Here is a 19,689-nt window from a genome sequence, read left to right as displayed (position 1 = left end):
ACAATTCATGGATTTCAAGGCCAGTAAATACTGCTTCATTAAATTTGGAAAATTTTGTGACTGGAACCTTATTTAGTCCACCCTGTGTTGCCTTGTACCTCTTTCAAACATGTTTATACCATATTCCATGATGTTTAGACTTCCACAGACAGCTTTTTGTCTCAGCCATGAGGTTCTATAAGGTGTTGATGATGCAATGCTTGTTCGGCCAAAAGCAGTTCTTTGATCTCTGAGTCATCCTCTCTACACTGTAAGCTCCTTCTTGTCGGCAGGGAAGTGTCTACCAACTCTGTTTATTGTACTCTCCCAAGTGATTAGTATGGTGCTCTGCACACAGTAATCCCTCAATAAATACCATTGACTGATTGATTCTCATCAACCCAACCTCAGTGTTTTCTGGCAGCTCAGTCTTAAAAGGGGCCTAGTTGAAAGTATCTTATTCATTGGTCATATTGATAGAGGCAAATGGGGTTGTTTTAGAGTGGCTTTGAAGATACTGCACATGTTGTCTTTCCCCAGGAGTTTGAAATTCAGTTCTCTAGATGGTTTGGGTGCCATTTTTCAATAAGTGGGTTTTATTATTAGGGACGGTTAGGCACAGAGCAGGATACTGTCTCACACTCAGCACCACATAGAGTAGTGCTAATATGAGCATCCTCTGAGTCTCTTGATCAGACAGATATGGTCAAAAAGAACCAATTCTTATATCTTGGATATCCCCAAGATGCCTCTCTATTGCTCAAGAAGCAAAATACTTCATTGGTGACTACATATGGATATCTAGTATATTCACTGAGCAGGAAGTCGTTGCTCATTAGCTTTCCATTCCAGGCAGTCCAATTATTTTTCTCCATGTCCCCACATCACTGATATTGAAATGCTCTGTGCTAATCAGCAGTTGAGATGAGCCTATCTAGAATAGTAGTAGCCATAATGCGGCAAGTGAGCCATACACAGCTCTGCTTTGCTTGCTATACTGCTTGTGGTGTATTGTTTACATGGGCCCAGGCTGTCTTGCTTGCTGCCCCCTTCTAGACTGTGAGCCCATTGTTGGGTAGGGACCGTCTTTATATGTTGCCAATTTATACTTCCCAAGTGCCTAGTACAGTGCTCTGCACACAGTAAGCACTCAATAAATACAATTGAATGAATGAATGCATGAATGCCACTCCCCCATACCCATAAAACACCTGCCACCCTCACCCCTGATATCTGAAACACTTTTGCGCCACCCCTCACTGCCACCCTCCTATGCCAGCTGGCATACCTTCTCCCTGCTAATTTTCGGGGTGGGGGGGGGGGTTCTTTTCTTTTTTGGATCTGTGGCTCTGGCCCATATTATGGTTTAGGATTGCACCTCTTCAATTCATAAGGCTTGGCCACTGCTGATCTAGACCTTTATTAGCCTCCTTCTCCATGCTGTCAGGAAGAAGGCATATTCACTGATGATTGTAGCATAGCATTTCTGCTTTAATGGCAGGAGAAGGTAATTAGATGTTCACTGACTACTCTGATTGGAATAGCTATGCCTGCAATCTTCATTCAGAAGAAGGTATATCCAGCACCTATTTCCATGAACTGCCCTTCATTAAGGCTGCAGTGTTGACTATCTGGCTAGTTTAGATGCAACACCTTAGGTTCCCCCTGCTGGATGCCTGCTGGTGGCAGCCAGATCTTCCACAGTTCACTTGCGATTTTCTTTGTATCTGCTTTGCTTCTGTTTGTTTCTGAATATTCACTGTCATGTAAAGCCCCATCAGTTACAATCCTCTAGTGAACCTGATTTGACAATGCTATTTATTTGATTGAGGCAAGCAATTTTTAGGAACACCTTTTCTAGTTCCCCTCGTCTTTCAGGGTGAGCACTAAATTACTAAATAGGGCTGCTCAGATACCCAGGGGATCAGCAAAACATGAGGCTCTTTTCACTTGTCTGCTGTCTGCCATTTGTCTGCTGTGACACCTTGGGCAAGTCACTTCACTTCTCTGAGCCTCAATTACCTCATCTGTAAAATGGGGATTAAAACTGTCTCCATGTGGGACAAGCGTTGTGTCCAATCCAATTACCTTGTATCAACCCCAGTGCTTAGTGTCTGGCACATAGTATGTGCTTAACAAATACCACAGTCATCATCTCTTAAACAACAGAGTGACCAATATCCAGTACTTTTGTTTCCAGTCCCCTCTAGACTGTAAGCTCCTGGTGGGCAGGGAACGTGTCTACCAATGCTGTTGTAGTGCACTCTCCCAAGTGCTTAGTCCAGCGCTCTGCACACAGTAAGTGCTCCATAAATACCACTGATTGATTAGTTTTCCTACTATCAACAGGGCATGTGCTGAGTTGTATTTGCAGTAGGAGTGATGGGTTGCACCAGAGAAGCAGCATGGCTTAGTGGAAAGAGCACGGCCTTGGGTGTCAGAGGTTGTGGGTTCTAATCCCGGCTCCACCATTGTCAGCTGTGTGACTTTGGGCAAATCACTTAATTTCTCTATGCCTCAGTTACCTCATCTGTAAAAGAGGGATTAAGACTGTGAGCCCCACATGGGGCAACCTGATTACCTTGTATCTACCCCACTGCTTAGAACAGTGCTTGGCACACAGTAAGTGCTTAACAAATACCATAATCATCATCATCATCATCACCTATTATGAAAAAGCCATCTGGGTGTGGAGTGTAGCTTGTGGCCATAGACAGAACGTGTCTGTGTGTGCCCTCATCTACTTTTTATGTCATTATTGAGTGTGGCTTAGGAGCAATAGGTCCCTGCTCTGTTTTGTTCCTGTATGGTCCCCTGTTTCTCTGGAAGTGCACAGAGGGATCCATCCTCATCTCAGCAAAGGAGGGAATCTTAAAAGAGATGGCAGCATCCCTTCCACCACTGAGGATATCACTCGATGAAAATACTTAACATTTAATGAAATGACCACTGTGGTCAGAAACATGAAGAACAGCAGTGTTCTAGGATCTGATGATCTACCTGCCCCAATCTATAGGCATAGAGGGAATAGTCTGTTGAGACACCTGCACAGAGGCTTCCTCAACATATGGAATACTGAGGAAACGTTACAGCATTTTAAGAACGCCACTATTACCTTCATTTTCATGGAAAAAGATGAGAGAGCTGTCTGTAGACACTATTTGGGATCGTATCGCTCCCTACTCATGGTAAGATCCTGGTCCAACTCCTCCTGGACCAGCTATGGAAAACTTCTCTAACCCTCCTCTCCCAGAATCACAATGGGGCTTCAGGGCACAGAAAGCCAAAATAGACATGATCTTTGCTGCACCATAACTTTAGGAGAAGTGCAGAGAACAACATCAAGACTAAGACTAGGTTATGTCCCTTGAAAACGAGACTTTATTGTGAATGGTTGTTGGGTGGGGTATGCTTTCACATAGACCTGCACAGTATAACTTCGGATCCATTTTGGAAAAGTCCAATGAAATTTCCTTACAAGCTATTTAACTAATAATAGACACCACTAAACTATCCTTATTAGATTGATTCAGAGCATAACGCCACAGTATTGACTAAATGAGGAGTTTAATATGATTGTGAGGCTGCAGAAATAGAAGCTCATTCCATTGACTGTGATAGCAGTTTTCAAATTAAGAGAAGAATTTGCCCAACTTGGTTTGAACAACAGTCTCCTTCTACCCTCCCTACCAACCCCCTCCTCCTTGTGGCTTTTAAACTGTACTGTATATGTGCAATATCCTTTTCATTCAGCCCAGCTGCCACCCCCAACCTGGTACCTCCCCGCTTTTTAAACTTTAAGTTTACACTTAGGAGCAGCCTTAGGGGCTAAACTAGGGTGGGATAGGGGAGGGTTGGGGGAGGGGGCAGCAGCAATGGTGGAGGTCTGGTAGGGGACCACCACCCTCTCATCGCACCCGGGTCTGGCCCCATCCCTGTGGCTTTGGCTGGGGTTGGGGGAACAGACTGCAAAGCAAGAAAGGGGAAGATTGAGGGCAGTGGGAGTGCCATGGGAAGTGCAGGCTGCCTCTAAGTTTAAAATTAAAGTTGAAAAGAAAAAGAAAAGAGATGGGCTAGTTACAGAGGCTGAGCTGGCCCCATGGAGGCAGGGAGCAAGTTCAGGATGTGGGACAGGGAGAGAGCAGGATAGCTGCAGGGTACAGGGGAGGGGAGGGGAGGGAAAGGGGTGGAACAAGGGAGGATGTGAGGAGGGGGTGGGGGAGGAATTTACTTACCTGCGCTGTTCAGCTGTAACGTTGGGGCCAGGTGGGCGTAAGTTGGGGTAAGTCACCAAACAGTACAGGTCGTATCCCCCGGATGGTTGTTTTGCGGGGTGGTTGTAACCTGGGGTACGCCTGTACAAAAGCATTTCACACCATCAGTAGGCCTGGTCTCTGCAACTACTAAAATAGCTTGGCTCCTCAATAGTATGTATGGCCATTTCATAACTGGAGAAGCCATATCTAATTCTTGCCCCAATTCCAATGGAGTAAAGCAGGGTTGTGTACTGGGCTCAGTGCTATTCAACCTATTCTATGCAGTGATATGCAAGGACCCAACCAAAAGACTAGTAACCAATGACCTTCTTCTTGCCAAATCTGACAATTAGCCCGTTTCTAGACTGTGAACCCATTGTTCATTCATTCAATTGTATTTATTGAGCTCTTACTGTGTGCAGAGCACTGTACTAAGCGCTTGGGAAGTACAAGTTGGCAACATATAGAGACAGTTCCTGTATGTTCCCGATTTGTACTTCCCGAGCGCTTAGTACAGTGCTCTGCACACAGTAAGCGCTCAATAAATACGATTGAATGAATGAATGAATGAATGAATGACAACCTCTACTCCATCCTCATTCTCCTAGACCGCTCAGCAGCCCTTGACACCGGGGACCACCCCCTTCTCCTTGAAACTTTATCCGAACTTGGCTTCACTGACATTGTCCTCTCTCAGTTCTCCTCTCTGACTGCTCATTCTCAGTCTCTTTTGAAGGCTCCTCCTCTTTCTCCTACCCTCTGACAGTGGAGATCCCTCAAGGCTCAGTTCTAGGTCCCTTTCTTTTCTCCCTCTCCACCCATTCCCTTGGAGGACTCATTCACTCCCATGGCTTCAACTACTATCTTTATACAGATGATTTCCAAATCTACACCTCCAGCCCTGACCTCTCTCCTTCTCTGCAGTATCACACTTCCTCCTACTTTCAGGACATCTTTACCCACCAGTACCTCAGAGTAAATATGGCCAAACCAGAACTCCTTATCTTTACACCCAAACTCTGCTCTTCCCCTCTCTTTCCCATCACCGCAGACAATACAACTATACTCTCTACCTCACAAGCCAGTAACTTTGGCATTATCCTCAACTTATCTCTCTCTTTCGACCCACATATTCAATCTGCGAAGCAGCGTGGCTCAGTGGAAAGAGCCCCGGCTTGGGAGCCAGAGGTCATGGGTTCTAATCCCGGCTCCACCACTTGTCAGCTGTGTGACTTTGGGCAAGTCACTTAACTTCTCTGGGCCTCAGTTACCTCATCCGTAAAATGGGGATTAAGACTGTGAGCCCCACGTGGGACAATCTGATCACCTTGTATTCCCCCCCGCCAGCGCTTAGAACAGTGCTTCACACATAGTAAGCGCTTAACAAATAATATCATTATTATTATTATTATTATCTGTCATCAAATCCTGTCAGTTCTACCTTCACAACATTGCTAAATCCGCCCTTTCCTCTCCATCCACACTACTACTACGCTGATCCAAGCACTTATTCTATCCCCTATTCTATCCCACCTTAACTTCTACATCAGCCTCCTCACTGACCTCCCTGCCTCCTGTCTCTCCCCACTCCAGTCCATATGGCACTCCACTGTACAGATCATTTTTCTAAAAAAAGTTCAGTCCATGTCTCTCCACTCCTCAAGAACCTCCAGTGGTTGTCCATCCACCTCCCCATCAAACATTACTTTGTCATTCTCTTTAAAGCACTCGATCAAGTTGCCCCATCCTACCTTACGTTACCCTTCTCGTTCAAGCTCTCATCATATCCCATCTGGACTACTGCATCAGCCTTCTCTCTGATCTCCCATCCTCGTGTCTCTCCCCACTTCAATCCATACTTCATGCTGCTGCCCGGATTGTCTTTGTCCAGAAACGCTCTGGGCATGTTACTCCCCTCCTCAAAAATCTCCAGTGGCTACCAATCAATCTGCGCATCAGGCAGAAACTCCTCACCCTGGGCTTCAAGGATCTCCATCACCTCGCCCCCTCCTACCTCACCTCCCTTCTCTCCTTCTACAGCCCAGCCCACACCCTCCGCTCCTCTGCCGCTAATCTCCTCACCGTACCTCGTTCTCGCCTGTCCCGCCATCGACCCCTGGCCCACGTCATCCCCCGGGCCTGGAATGCCCTCCCTCTGCCCATCCGCCAAGCTAGCTCTCTTCCTCCCCTTCAAGGCCCTACTGAGAGCTCACCTCCTCCAGGAGGCCTTCCCAGACTGAGCCCCTTCCTTCCTCTCTCCCTCGTCCCCCTCTCCATCCCCACCATCTTACCTCCTTCCCTTCCCCACTGCACCTGTATATATGTATATATGTTTGTACATATTTGTTACTCTATTTATTTATTTATTTATTTTACTTGTACATATCTATTCTATTTATTTTATTTTATTAGTATGTTTGGTTTTGTTCTCTGTCTCCTCCTTTTAGACTGTGAGCCCACTGTTGGGTAGGGACTGTCTCTATATGTTGCCAACTTGTACTTCCCAAGTGCTTAGTACAGTGCTCTGCACACAGTAAGCGCTCAATAAATACGATTGATGATGATGATGATGATACCTCACTGGTCTTCTACTACAGCCCAAACTCCTCTAGCACCAGCTTACTCGCCGTGCCCTGATCTCATCTATCTTGCTGCTGACCCCTCTCCACATCCTCCCTCTGGTCTGGAATTCCCTCCCCCTCCATATTTGCCAGACCACCACTCTCTCCACCTTCAAAGCCTTATTAAGGTCACGTCTCCTCCAAGAGGCCTTCCCTAATTAAACCTTCTTTTCCCCAGCTCCCTCCCACTTCTGCATCATCTATGCACTTGGATCTGTGACCTTTGGACATTTGGTATTCACCCCACCCTCAGCCCCACAGCAGTTAAGTACATATATAAAAATTTTATATTATAAATTCTTTATTTATATCAATGTCTGTCTCCCCCTCTAGACTGTAAGCTTACTGTGGGCAAGGAATGTGGCTACCGACTCTATTGTACTATACTCTCCCAAGCACTTAGAACAGTGCTTGAGTACATGGTAAGCACTCAATAAATACCTCTGATGGATTGATTGTTTCAGAATACAATTCCAGTCCTCTGGGAAACTCTTTCAACTCAACAGGATAAGAGTATCATTCAGTGCCTATGGATCTCTTGTTCAGATGTTTCTCTGACTGTGCTTTAGAAGCATACAGACACACACACACACACACAAGATGACGTACATATGATTATGAACCGTATTTCAGAATCAGGAAAGCATTATGACAGCTTGAAAAAAATGCACAGCCAAGGACTATTAGCAGCAGCTCAGAGTTGAATTATGCTACCTAGGCAACACATTCACCAATGATAGACAAAGAGGTAGAAAATGGCTAGTACATCATTTGGGAGACTGCTAAATAGATCTGGAGCATCAAGATTCAAAGCTCTCTTTGGATCTATGTAAGCTTTTTGAGACTTTTTTATGCAATTTTAGCAAGTACAGATTGATTTTCACTCTCTGATATATTTGCGAACCAGGCTTTTCTTATTTATAAGCAACGCTCCTACCTAAAAGTAAACTATAGCATATATATCTGTACATGTATTCATCTAGATATATAATAGTCCTCATCTCTGCTACATCATTTGAGGTTTCACACAAACATTCCTCTGTCGTCCCCTGTTTAAGTTTTTCCTGTTATGTTTCCCCTATTTCAGCCACCGTATAGCAGGTGTTGGGGAATCTCAGTGCTTTTCATTCTCCCCTCTTGACCTGTCCAGCAAAGGTGTGGTGATTTGTGTTCCAGGACCTGATGGTTGGTGATCCTCTCTTACCATTTGATCAGTTGAGTTTGACTAAAAAGTTATGTATACAGAATTGTTTTAGAAATCAGATGCATCAGCTAGAGCAAATGCAGGTGTCAAAGACACTAGAATTGCTCTATAGACTTCTAGTTAGCTTTAAATCTTGTGGAGCCTCTGAGCATTGAAAGAGATAAAAGTTAGGGGAGGCGAGCTCATTGGAAAATAAAGTACTTAAAAAAAAAGCAGTATTTGTTGAGGTCTCCAAGGTACAGAGAACTGTAGTAAATACTTGGTGAAATCTTAATTATTAGGTATGGTGCAGGCCCTTAAGGAATTTAGAGTCTAAAAGGAGAAGCAAGCAAGACTAACCTAGGATCATCATAAATATGAACAGACAAATATAATAAGACTACAGGACTAAGTCTATATTATCATTTAAAACAAATATTCCTGGAAGCAGAGACTGCTGTTTTTTGTAACTTCATATAGTGCCTCTTGCAGAGCTATGTCCACCCAAGAGCTCAATAAATAATGATGATGCCAGTGAGTTCAAGTCCGCCAGAAGATTTACCAACGGATCGCCCTCTATCCTAGTTCCATCCTCAGCCACTGAACCTCTACTGAGGCACCAGTTTGTTTTTTTGCTGTCTAAATTAAATCTCTCCAGGTAGCAGTCTGGTTCCCTCCATACCAGGATGTGACTAGGGTTTGGGGGGAAAGAATAGGAAGGTGGTGAGAAGGTGCTGCCAGATGGCCCTTCCTTGCAGTCCCCCCCCACCCACCGCCCAATTCTCCCTTGAATATATTACCCACCTTCCAAATTTGCACTGGCTCCATACACCCCGCCCCTGCAAAACTGAAGATGGCAGTCTTGCCATCTGCCCCCTTCCAGTCACATACCCCTTTCCTCCTCCTGCTCCCCAACTAACTCACGAATCTAAGAGAACATAATTTCTGTGAATGGGTTCAGAATTTCATGGGAGCTTGTGTTTGGGAGGGAAGTGAAACCAAACCAAAGGGAACAGAAAGGAGGGGTAGCCCTTACAGGGTGCTCATGTTAGTGTTTTTATCTACCCTGATCCATTCCATCAGGTGGTATGCAACCAGGGCAGTGTGCACCTTGGAAGGAACATGAAGGAAAGGAATGGGCATGAGAGGGGAAGGAATGAGGTTTCAGTGTGCCCTTCCTGCACATTCCTTCCCATTCCTTCCTAGGGGAGAGCCAGAAACAGAGACCATTCCCTGTCAGGCTGCTACTGCAATGCAGCTTCAGCTAAAGGCCTGAAGCAGCTTCAACCCAGGCCTTAGGAGGCTCAACTTTAATAGGCCTTTTAAATCTACTAAATTTTGGAGAGGAAAAACTGCAGCAGCAAGCATGTCAGCTTAACCACTACCCTTACGCATGAGGTCATAAAGCTCAAATATATTCTTCAGCCCAATTAGCACAAACCAACCCAATATATTTGGATTACTCCCCTTTATGTTGTTCAATTCCTTCATCAACAATATATGCAGTTTGTATTCTGAGCCAATGCTACCTGAGAGGGTAGAGCAGCAATTACTGCCAGCTCATTTTCCTGCACCCAGTGTGTACAGCAATCAGTGGTGAGAAAGCCTAGGTTTCATTTATGATGGCTCCATGAATCCAACTAATTAGTGAGTCTACCTTGCACCAAACACATTCACACACTGGATTGTATCAATAAAACTGCTACTCCCCTAATGCACACCAGGACAAGAACCTTTGGAAAAGGATAACTGGGAACCAAATACCCAAACTCCACATTATAAAGCAGTTGAACACCCTGCTCTTCCACCCCACTGGGTTTTCTGAGACAGTGGCTTATACGGTATCAGAGTGCTACTGCGCTCCAATTAGAACAAAAAACAAACAAGCAAGTGTACAGAAAGAGCATGAGAAACACACAGACAGGATCAGTGGAGACAGGACCCCCCAAGAGGTTACAGGGGAGAGGCTCAACAAGTGAAAATGGGTTAAGGGGGTGAAACTGAAAACCATAACCTCTCTCTATCTCAGTACCCAGAAGAATCCTGGACCTCCTTCCCCATTAGAAGGACCTTTCATTTGCTCCGGAAAGGGCTTCAAAGGCAATGTGTTAATAGTGATCAATTCTTGCATTGGGGAAGGTAGAAATACACTCGGTTTGGTTGCAGGGCATGTTTTCAAAACTTGTGTTTGTTAGAACATTGCTAAGGAATTAGGGAACGTTGTACTGACAATCTAAACCTGTCCAGATTAGAGTATGCTGCTTTGTCAAAAGAAAGTACTTGTGTGCATGCAGTTGGCATCGGAACGGGTGAGTACTTCGGTGCAGGTTTTCCTTAATCGAGCAAGCGAGCAATGGCATGTATGGAGTGTTGACTGGGTTCAGAACACCTTGCCAGGCACCCGGGAAAGTAGGATACGATAGAGCTGGGAGACATGATTCCTGCCCTCAAGGAGCTTACAGAATGTAAAGTTTTGCCTTATAGAAGTGGATGACGCAGTCTTTCGGAACTGAACTCTTTCCTGCTCTAAAGAGCTAAAGAGACAGGAGGCCACTCAAAACTCTCAGCACCCCAAGTTGGAGAAGATGAACAGATGACTGAAATTGCTGAGAAAACAAGATGCCTCAAATTAATTGACGAGCACAATGAAGAGAAAGGTTGGTCTTATAAATCAATCAATTCATTGTATTAATTGAGGGCTTGGGAGAGTACAAAATAACAGAGTTGGTAGACACATTCCCTGTCCCACATAGGGCTCACAGAGAAGTGAAGGGACTTGCTCCAGGTCACGCAGCAGACAAGTGGCAGAGCTGGGATTAGAACCGAGTTCCTTCTGACTCCCAGGCCTGGGCTCCATGCATTTGTCCATGCTGCTTCTTGGTATTTGTTAAGCGCTTACTATGTCAAGCGCTGTACTAAGTGCTGGGGCTCGTAGACTAAGAAGGAGGGAATGCCCATTTTGCAGATGAGTCGCAGAAAAGTTAAGTGACTTGCCCAAGGTCACATCTAATAAACACCCCACCCCCCAATTCTTCCATCTAGTGGAACACAGATACTGTGCCGATGGCCCCACAAAGGCGGGTTTTTAACATCCACTCGGTTAAGGACAGTCACAGCTGGCAGGAGTGGTGGGGCTGTTCACGGCACACTTTTTAATGTAACTAAAAGGGATGCTTCTCTCTGCTGGCAGGCCCTACCCCCGCCCAGCAGCTAGCTCTGGCCGACTCTCCTCTGGCTCCATCCTGGCTGCTCTCCAGAGTTGCCAAGGTGAAGTCAGAGGCTGGAAGGAAAAGAGCTGGGATTCAAAAAATTAAGTGATTCCAAAGGGTGAAAGATTGCTGGGATAGGGGCAGGGAGGGAAAAGGATTTATTCTTGCCTTGGGAACAAGCAGAGATCAACATGTGAATGCCCAGACCACGATGGCAGGGGACTTAGCGTGCTAAATACCACCCATTGAAAATTTAAAGAGAGGGCCATGAAAGCAAGAGCTGTGATCGATCGCATTGGCAGAATAAACCTAGTGGAGACTAATGCATGAGACTAATGAAACTACGGATTAGAAAAGGTGGCTCATTTCTAATGGAGAAAACTTTAGTTGGGCTTCCCCGACACACTCTGATTGGAGGTTTTCAATCCTAGAAAGAGCAACCAGACTCTCAAGAGGTGGAAAATGTTTGAGGAGTCCTTTTACAGTTTATCCAGCTCACAAGGTAAGGGACTTGTATTTTCAAGGATCTGATTTGAAAAACTCACTTGGAAGGCCACAGAGTGTGCCTTTTCTAAGACTACAGAAGGTCGAAGAGCTGAGTGTTCCCTGCTAAGACAGGAGATAAGGTTGTCATTTCAGGGTGTCTGGTTTAATAAATCATCCACCAGGTGATGTTGATCATGCACTCTGGTACCTTTAGACCACAAAATCCAATCATCTTACCCAAGGGACTTTCTATCTTTTACATTTCCCTAAAGGAATGAGTGGTAAAATGAAGGTGGTTAGTCATCTATTCTTTTCTAATAGGTGTGGAGTCACTGATAAGATGAGGATTCAGTCTTAACAGTCTTAACAATCAGTCTCAACAACAGGCTTGACAGAAAAACTGTCACAGTCTTCCACTATCAACCTTCCCAGCCCCAAAACCTTCATCTACTTCTTTTTTCACTGCTGTTCAGTTGAAAGGCAAACAAGTGGATAAATGGCTAAAGATTAGATTATATCCATAGGCCTCCATCTAGCTGCACACATGCACCTTCATTTAAAAGAATTAGTTCCCAGAACTATTCCTATTCATTTGTTTTGGATAAATCTTTCCCAAGTCTCTTGGGTACTGCTGTGGGGTTTGTTTTGTTTTGTTTTGTTTTAATGACAGACGTCACCCATGCATTTATAATCCAAGAAACAGTGGATCACTAGCACCTATGGAAGGTCTATTGTTGCATTAATCAATGATAGTCTAGACCAATTCATTTCCAGGCATCAAATAGCACTCTGAGAACAAACATGCAGTTCTTATAAAGTACCCTGGCCCTACAAATCCTTAAAGTTAAAAAACACAGGTATTTTACAATATTAGTCCATAATAACTACCTGTGCTGCATTGTTAACCACAAACATGACAAGTTTTCATCTGTGAACAAACAATTCTCCTTTATTCCCCATCTGCAACTCTTGCCAGAAGTGACAAGAATATCTTACTGTTCCCAGTAAATCAAGACATTATTCCCAATCCCCCCCCAAGCAAAAACAAACCAGCACTGCATTGTATAAAAACACATTACTATAACACAAAGAGGTTCTCATTGTGCTCAAGAGCTTTCAAATGGCTATTTTTATGCTGGCAGCACTTAAGTTGCAGATCTACATAGCAAATTCAAATATTTTACCCTACACAGTGTTATATTAAACATTAAAAAAATCAGTGCTGAGCCAAGTGTTATAGTTATATTATAGTTGACTATAATATCCACAGCTCTTGCCAGTATTTTTTTTTTGGTCATTTATCATCATCAGTCTGAAATTTGCAATCATTACTGTCAGACATTTGGCATAAAAAAACCCTCTAGTCATACCGATAGAGTTTGGCCTAAACAACACTGAATTGAGATATATATATATATATATAGAGAGAGAGAGAGAGAGAGAGAGAGAGAGAGAGAGAGAGAGAAAGAGAGAGAGAGAGATGTAGGGGACCTTTGTTTGTTTTTGGCTGGAGCCATTAGTGATGATCACCAACTGTCAGAACTTGCAGAAAAAGAAAATGTCCTTGAACAGTTTTCCATTATGGCAAAAATAACAAATATTTAATACATGACAAAACATTCCAAACTTCGTTTTCACTGAGCTTTCAAAACAAAGGATTTCTACATGTAAGTATGTGAAAGACAAAGCACACATACCTAAAATCCATGAGGGATAATAAAAGATGAGTAACTAGCTAAGGCAATGAGAGGTTAACACATGTTAAGTTTGGTGTAAGTTTAGTAAAGAATATGCTGGGAGAAAAGAAAAGCCAGCCAGCCAACCAGGTCTATCTAAAGCTCAGAGCTCTCATAAATAAATAAATAATAATAATGATGGCATTTATTAAGCACCTACTATGTGCAAAGCACTGTTCTCATGATTGTCTTTCCTGAATTGCACTAATGGAGTCAATGTCTAGCACAGCTGTGCCCCCCTCACCATGGGATAGAGGACCTACCTGCTTATTTGGGAATAGAGAGCACACCATGAGTCCCCGGAAATGAAGCAGAACAAAACCCCTAAAATAGTATTTTGTGAAGCTGCTATGCTGGAATGTGTCCCTGGAAGTCAGAGGGGGACTGAGCCAGTTGCCAGGAGATTTCCTACTGGCATGACTGGACCGTTATGGTGGCTTGAAAGTATCCTAGGTTCATCAAGGTGGTTGAGGGCTACTCCATTCTGGACCGGGCATGACTTCCAGGGCAGGAACTTTTAGGAGGAGGCTGTAGGCAGGGGTGGTTCTGGGCAAGATGCGGGGAGTGGAGGCAGGGAGTTAGAAAAGATGCAATCCTGGACGAGTCTTGACCAAACCCAAATTTTTGGCTCTCCACTCACTGAGGAGCCATCGCAGTTCTATGGGAGATCCCCAAATCAGGAGCCTACATGCACCCACAGAATACCCTAATCAATCACCCAACCAATTGTATTAATTGAGCACTTACTGTATGCAGAGCACTGTACTAAGCACTTGGGAGAGTACAATATAACAGAAATAGCAGACACATTCCCTGCCCACAACAGGCTTACAGTCTAGAGCACTGTAAGCTAGGCATCCCTAAGCTCCCATGGCTCAGGGTGGCAAGCATTATGGCTCTCTGAAACCTGTATTTTGCATCTCCGGGAAAGGGGTTTGATCACCATCTCCTGGATCTGAACCAAGTGATAAAAGTGCAATGAAACTGGTAAAAACATCACCAACATCATACAGTGCCTTTGGTAGGACTTAAAGAAAGAGAGTTTACTTGCACACCAATTAATCTCCAGGGAAATGTTTTGAGGAGAAGGACAGAAGGAGAACTGTGGTCATGCAGCCTGCAGGCAGGCAAACACACGTCAATAGCATCACTTGAAAAAGACTAGATTTCAGCTGCAGCCTTGGAAAAGGATGGTATGAAATTATGGAAAACTGCTGGACACACTGAAGAAGTATTTCCTGGTTCATTCTGAGACTGCCTGTTGGAAATAATGCTCCAGTCAGAATAGCCCAATAACGTTTGGTCAATACAGCCAGATTTGCATTGAAGGGCAGGGAGTCTCTTAGATGTACAATCTTATGCCATCATTACCATACTCCTCATCATTACTGACAGCACTGACTGGGCACCTATGGGGGGTAGAATTCTGTAATGAGTCCTTGGGTGCATGCAAGAGAAATAGAAAACATAATCTCCATCTTCAAGGAGCTTGTAATCTAACAGAGGAGACAAGTGGACACAAATTTCCAAATGGTGATGATGGAGTCTTCCATTGGAAACAATGGACAAGCCTTGATTTTGAGGCTTCAGGACTGAGAATCTGTGCATATGAATTAATTGTAGTGATAGTGGTTTGTGCAACCCCACTCTCACACTCTCTTCCTTGCCTTGCAGGTTACTGCTGGGGCACAGAGCAAAATGAGCAAGTAGGCAGGTGAAGTGCACACAAAGATTAATCAACTACAGAACCCATTTATGATCAATCAATCAATCAGTGGCATTTAATGAGCAATGTAAAAAGGGGATTAAGACCCTGAGCCCCATGTGGGACATGGACTGTGTCCAACCTGATTATCTTGTATCCACCCCAATGCTTAGTACAGTGCCTGGCACATAGTAAGCGCTTAACAAATACCATTTTAAAAAGTACAAAACTGTACTAAGTGCTTGGGAGAGTATAATACAGTAGAGTGGGTAGACATGTTCCAGGCCTGCAGGGAGGCCAATGAGGAGGCTGATGCAAGTAATCAAGGTGGGCTAGGATAAATGCATGGATTAATGTGGTAGCGGTGTGGTTGGAGAGGAAAGGGTGGATTTTAACAATGTTGTGAAGGTAGAATCGACAGCATTTGGTGACAGATTGAATATGTGGGTTGAATGAGAGAGATGAGGCAAGGACAATGCCAAGGTAATGGGCTTGAGAGACAGGGGGGATAGTGGTGTTGTCTACAGTGATGGGAAAGGCAGGAAGAGGACAGGGCTTGGGTGGGAAGATGAGGAGATCTGTTTTGGACTTGTTAAGCTTGAGGTGTTGGTGGGACATCCAAGTAGAGATGTCCTAAAGGCAGGAGGAAATGCGAGAATGAAGAGGAGGGGAGAGGTCAGGGCTGGAGATGTAGATTTGGGAATCATTGACATAGAGATGGTAGTCGAAAGTCATGGGAGCAAATGAGATCTCCAAGGGAGTGTGTGTAGATGGAGAATAGAAGGGGACACAGTTCTGTGAGAGTCCCTCAAGGCTCCCACATTTAGGGGTTGGGAGGCAGAGGATCAATAGTGAAGACTGCAGCCGCTACCAAACTGTTTTGAAATAAACATTGCTTTGATGCTAGTGGACTACCCTCATTCCAGGACTTTGTTGTTTATGATCCTATCTTGCCATTTGATGTAGGGCATATCATGTGATAACACTGATAGAACTGCTCAGGAAGCCAGATGTAGTGCAGTGGGGGTCAAGATCTCACAACTACACACCTCCAAGAGCCTTCCCTGACTAAGCCCTCATTTCCTCTTCTCTCAATCCCTTCTGTTTTGTCCTTGAATTGCATTAACCACAGCTACAGCCTCACAGCACTTATGTACAAATTCATATTTTTTTTATATTAATGTCTGCATTCCTCTCTAGACTGTGAGCTTGTTGTGGGCAGGGAACGCGTCTACCAACTCTATTATATTGTACTCTCCCAAATGCTTAGTACAGTGCTCTGCATGTAATAAGCACTTAATAAATACCATCGATTGACTGAATGATTACTATAGGATACTGGATAGCCTACAGATGTATAGACTTTCATTTTGGTCTTATGCCACATTGTCTCTGCATTCTTTTTGACAATCTCCTAGGAATTGCTGGCTTTTTTTTTAATCCAGCCTTGAACGCCCTTGTCTATCAATGAATCGGTGGACAGTTTGCTGCCTAGGTTACAGAATTGTTTGACAGCATTCAGTTTTTTGTTGTCAATGTAGACTACTGGGTCTGTGCTAAGATCACCATTGATATTTTTGCCTTTTCCATACATTTTTGATCAGAACAGAGTTGGTCAGGCCCTCGGCTCAGAAGTTTGAAAATAATGATGGCTTCTATTCTCAAGAGGACAGGACGTACTGGAGAAAGTACATCCATGGAGTCGCTATGAATCAGAAAATGACTCAACGGCACTTAATAATGATAATCTATTCTCAATGCACTATACTCTGTAAGGATTGTTCTCACCTCTATTAGATTGTAAACTATACAAAGGAAGAGAGTGGGTCTAGTCTTCAAAAAGACCCCAGGGTACACTCAATAAATAGCTGTTGGTTGACAGTAAGTTGGTCCCCTTCCATGGGATGATAAATTTAATTCTAATGAAGTGACCCCCACCCCTAAGGAAGAAAAAATTAGACTCCCACAACCTCCTAAGGTTTCTCTTCTCTTACCGTATCGTCTTGCCTCCTTTTAAATCCCTAGCTCCCAGGAACCCAATCCAATCAATCAACCAATCAATTGTATTTATTGAGCACTTACTATTCAAAGCCCACAATAAAATCACACTGGAAAACCCTATAGGCCAGCCAGGAGAGTATGCCAAAAAACACTTGGCCCCAGTACAGTGACAGGTTAATGACAACTGCATTCAAAGCCCCCTATCCTGATAGCCGGCCAGGAAGCTCACAGTCCAGCAAAACAAATGTGCCCTGCCAAAAGGGAAATCCAGAGCTACCAGTACCACCATTAATGAATAGGAAAAATCCAGGGCTCTTGCCCAAAGAGGAATCACAGATTGCTCCATCCTCCTGCCCAAACACCAATTTCACAGTCTCCTTTTAAAAATAACTTCATGTCCCACGTTGCTTGAGTGATTTTCAAACTCACAGCATCAGGTTAGTGTTAATTTCCCCAGTTAGTCGTAATGAGCTTAAAGATGGGCCCCCTCAAGAAGAGCTATTTTTGTACTCTAGGCCTAGCACACTCCCTGGCTTCAGGATTTAAGCTACTGTGCCAGTGATTTGAAGAAAAACACACATTTAACAGACATTCAAGGTGTTACAAATGAGAATCCATAAGCAATCAACTAATGTTGATGCAAAAACTACAGATACACTTCAAGTTAAAGGTCCCCACTTTTACAACACCAATACAAAACAATTGCCCTCAAAACCATGAATGTTAATTTTTTTTCATTATTGAAAAGGATGCTACCTTGTTGGACTCCACCAATTCGTGCCTTTCCAATATAAGTTTCCAATATAACTTTCCATGAGTTCATGGCAGCACTAGACTTTAAAAAAATGAGCCTATTAATAACCCACTAAAAGGGGGATCCTCTGAGCGTCACACCTGGAGGGATTCCAGTACTCCACCAATCTCGACTATGGGAGGGAGAGTCAAGCAGAGGCATATCCATTCCATTCTTAGCTTGACCAGTGGATAGCGAGTGGAAGGCAATCTGTTACAAGTCAAAACTTACATGTGCTAGGCAGCAGGGGCATGGCAGAGAATCGAGGGTGGAGACTCAGTTTTACTGTGTGGAAGGAGGAAATGGTAAACCACTTCCATATTTTTACCAAGAAAACTCTTTGGATACACTACCAGACCGATTGCAGATGGAGGTGGGGCGCTCTGGGAGAGATGTGTCCATGGTGTCGCTATGAATTGGACATGACTCGATAGCATAAGACAACAACAAAGGGGGAATGACTTTTCGTTTTGAGCATGGGATCCACCTTTAGTGGAGATGCGAGGGGATTTAAAGGGTATCACTTCCAGAAGGGAAAGATCCCTTTTCCTTGAAGAAAAGAGCCCTTAACTGAGTGTGGGCCCAAAGAGGCCTCAGATACACTGGCGGTTTGGGAGCAGATAATAAGAGAAGGGAAAGGGACAGAGGAACAGAGAGACAGGGGAAAAGGAAAAGGGGAAAGAGGAGAAGAAAATATAAGGGAAGGAGCTAGGAAGGGGAGAGGGTAATCCCCCTCTGCTGATGAGCCATCTCCAGTCTTCTGCCATTGCAACCACCTTCTCCATCATCATCACCATCAGTCAATCAATCAATGGCATTTATTGAGTGCTTACTATGTGCAGAGTACTGTACTAAGTGCTTGGAAAGTACAATTTGGCAACAGAGATAATCCCTACCCAACAGCGGGCTCACAGTCTAGAAGGGGGGAGACAGACAACAAAACAAAACAAGTAGACAGGCATCAATAACATCAATATAAATAGAATTATAGATATAGACACATCATTAATAAAATAAATAGAATAATAAATATGTACATATATTCACAAGTGCTGTGGGGCAGGGAGCGGGGTAGAGCAGAGGGAGGGAGTTGGGGCAATGGGGAGGGGAGGAGGAGCAGAGGAAAATGGGGGCTCAGTCTGGGAAGGCTTCCTGGAGGAGGTGAGCTTTCAGTAGGGCTTTGAAGAGGGGAAGTGTGCTAGTTTGGCGGATGTGAAGAGTGAGGGCATTCCTGGCCAGAGGTAGGACGTGGGCTGGGGGTCGACAGCAGGACAGGTGAGAACGAGGTACAGTGAGAAGGTTAGCAGCAGAGGAGCAGAGGGTGCGGGCTGGACTGTAGAAGGAGAGAAGGGAGGTGAGGTACTTGTATTAAGTGCTTGGGAGAATACAATATAACAAAAGCACAGAGTTGATAGGCATGTTCCCTGCCACAATGAACTTACAGTCTAGACCATCATCAATGGTATTTATTGAACACCTACTGTGTGCAGAGTACTGTACTAAGCATTTAGGAGAATATGGCAGATGAAGACATGGTCCAGGCCCTGGAAGAGTTTATAATCTAAGGGAGGGCAAGTGGCAGTGGCTACGGTGCCCAGTCCAGAATGTGCCAGCTGAGCTGGGGCCTGTACCACCCAGCTGGCAGAGGCAGAAGATGGAGGCTCTGACCTGGCTCTTCAGATGTTCGGAACCACCATCTTCCGTCTCTGCCAGCTGAGTG

General features: G+C 44.3%; 1 protein-coding gene across 1 annotated transcript in view; it reads right to left on the bottom strand.

Annotated features, from left to right (window-relative positions):
- Nucleotides 1-3,887: 3,887 nt before the first annotated feature.
- Nucleotides 3,888-19,689, bottom strand: part of LOC119949873 (IQ motif and SEC7 domain-containing protein 3-like) — a 68,367-nt gene continuing 52,565 nt past the window's right edge. Inside the window, exons 2-3 of the mRNA XM_038771713.1 lie at nucleotides 4,215-4,334; nucleotides 3,888-3,945 (exon numbers count right to left, since the gene is read on the bottom strand). Coding sequence (XP_038627641.1) covers nucleotides 3,888-3,945; nucleotides 4,215-4,334 — 178 coding nt within the window. The remainder of the gene's footprint in view (nucleotides 3,946-4,214; nucleotides 4,335-19,689) is intronic.

The sequence above is a fragment of the Tachyglossus aculeatus genome, chromosome X1, assembly GCF_015852505.1.
Source record: "Tachyglossus aculeatus isolate mTacAcu1 chromosome X1, mTacAcu1.pri, whole genome shotgun sequence".
Taxonomy (NCBI): domain Eukaryota; kingdom Metazoa; phylum Chordata; class Mammalia; order Monotremata; family Tachyglossidae; genus Tachyglossus; species Tachyglossus aculeatus.
Note: the sequence above shows the minus strand (reverse complement) of the source record. Positions and strands in the feature narration are given on the sequence as shown.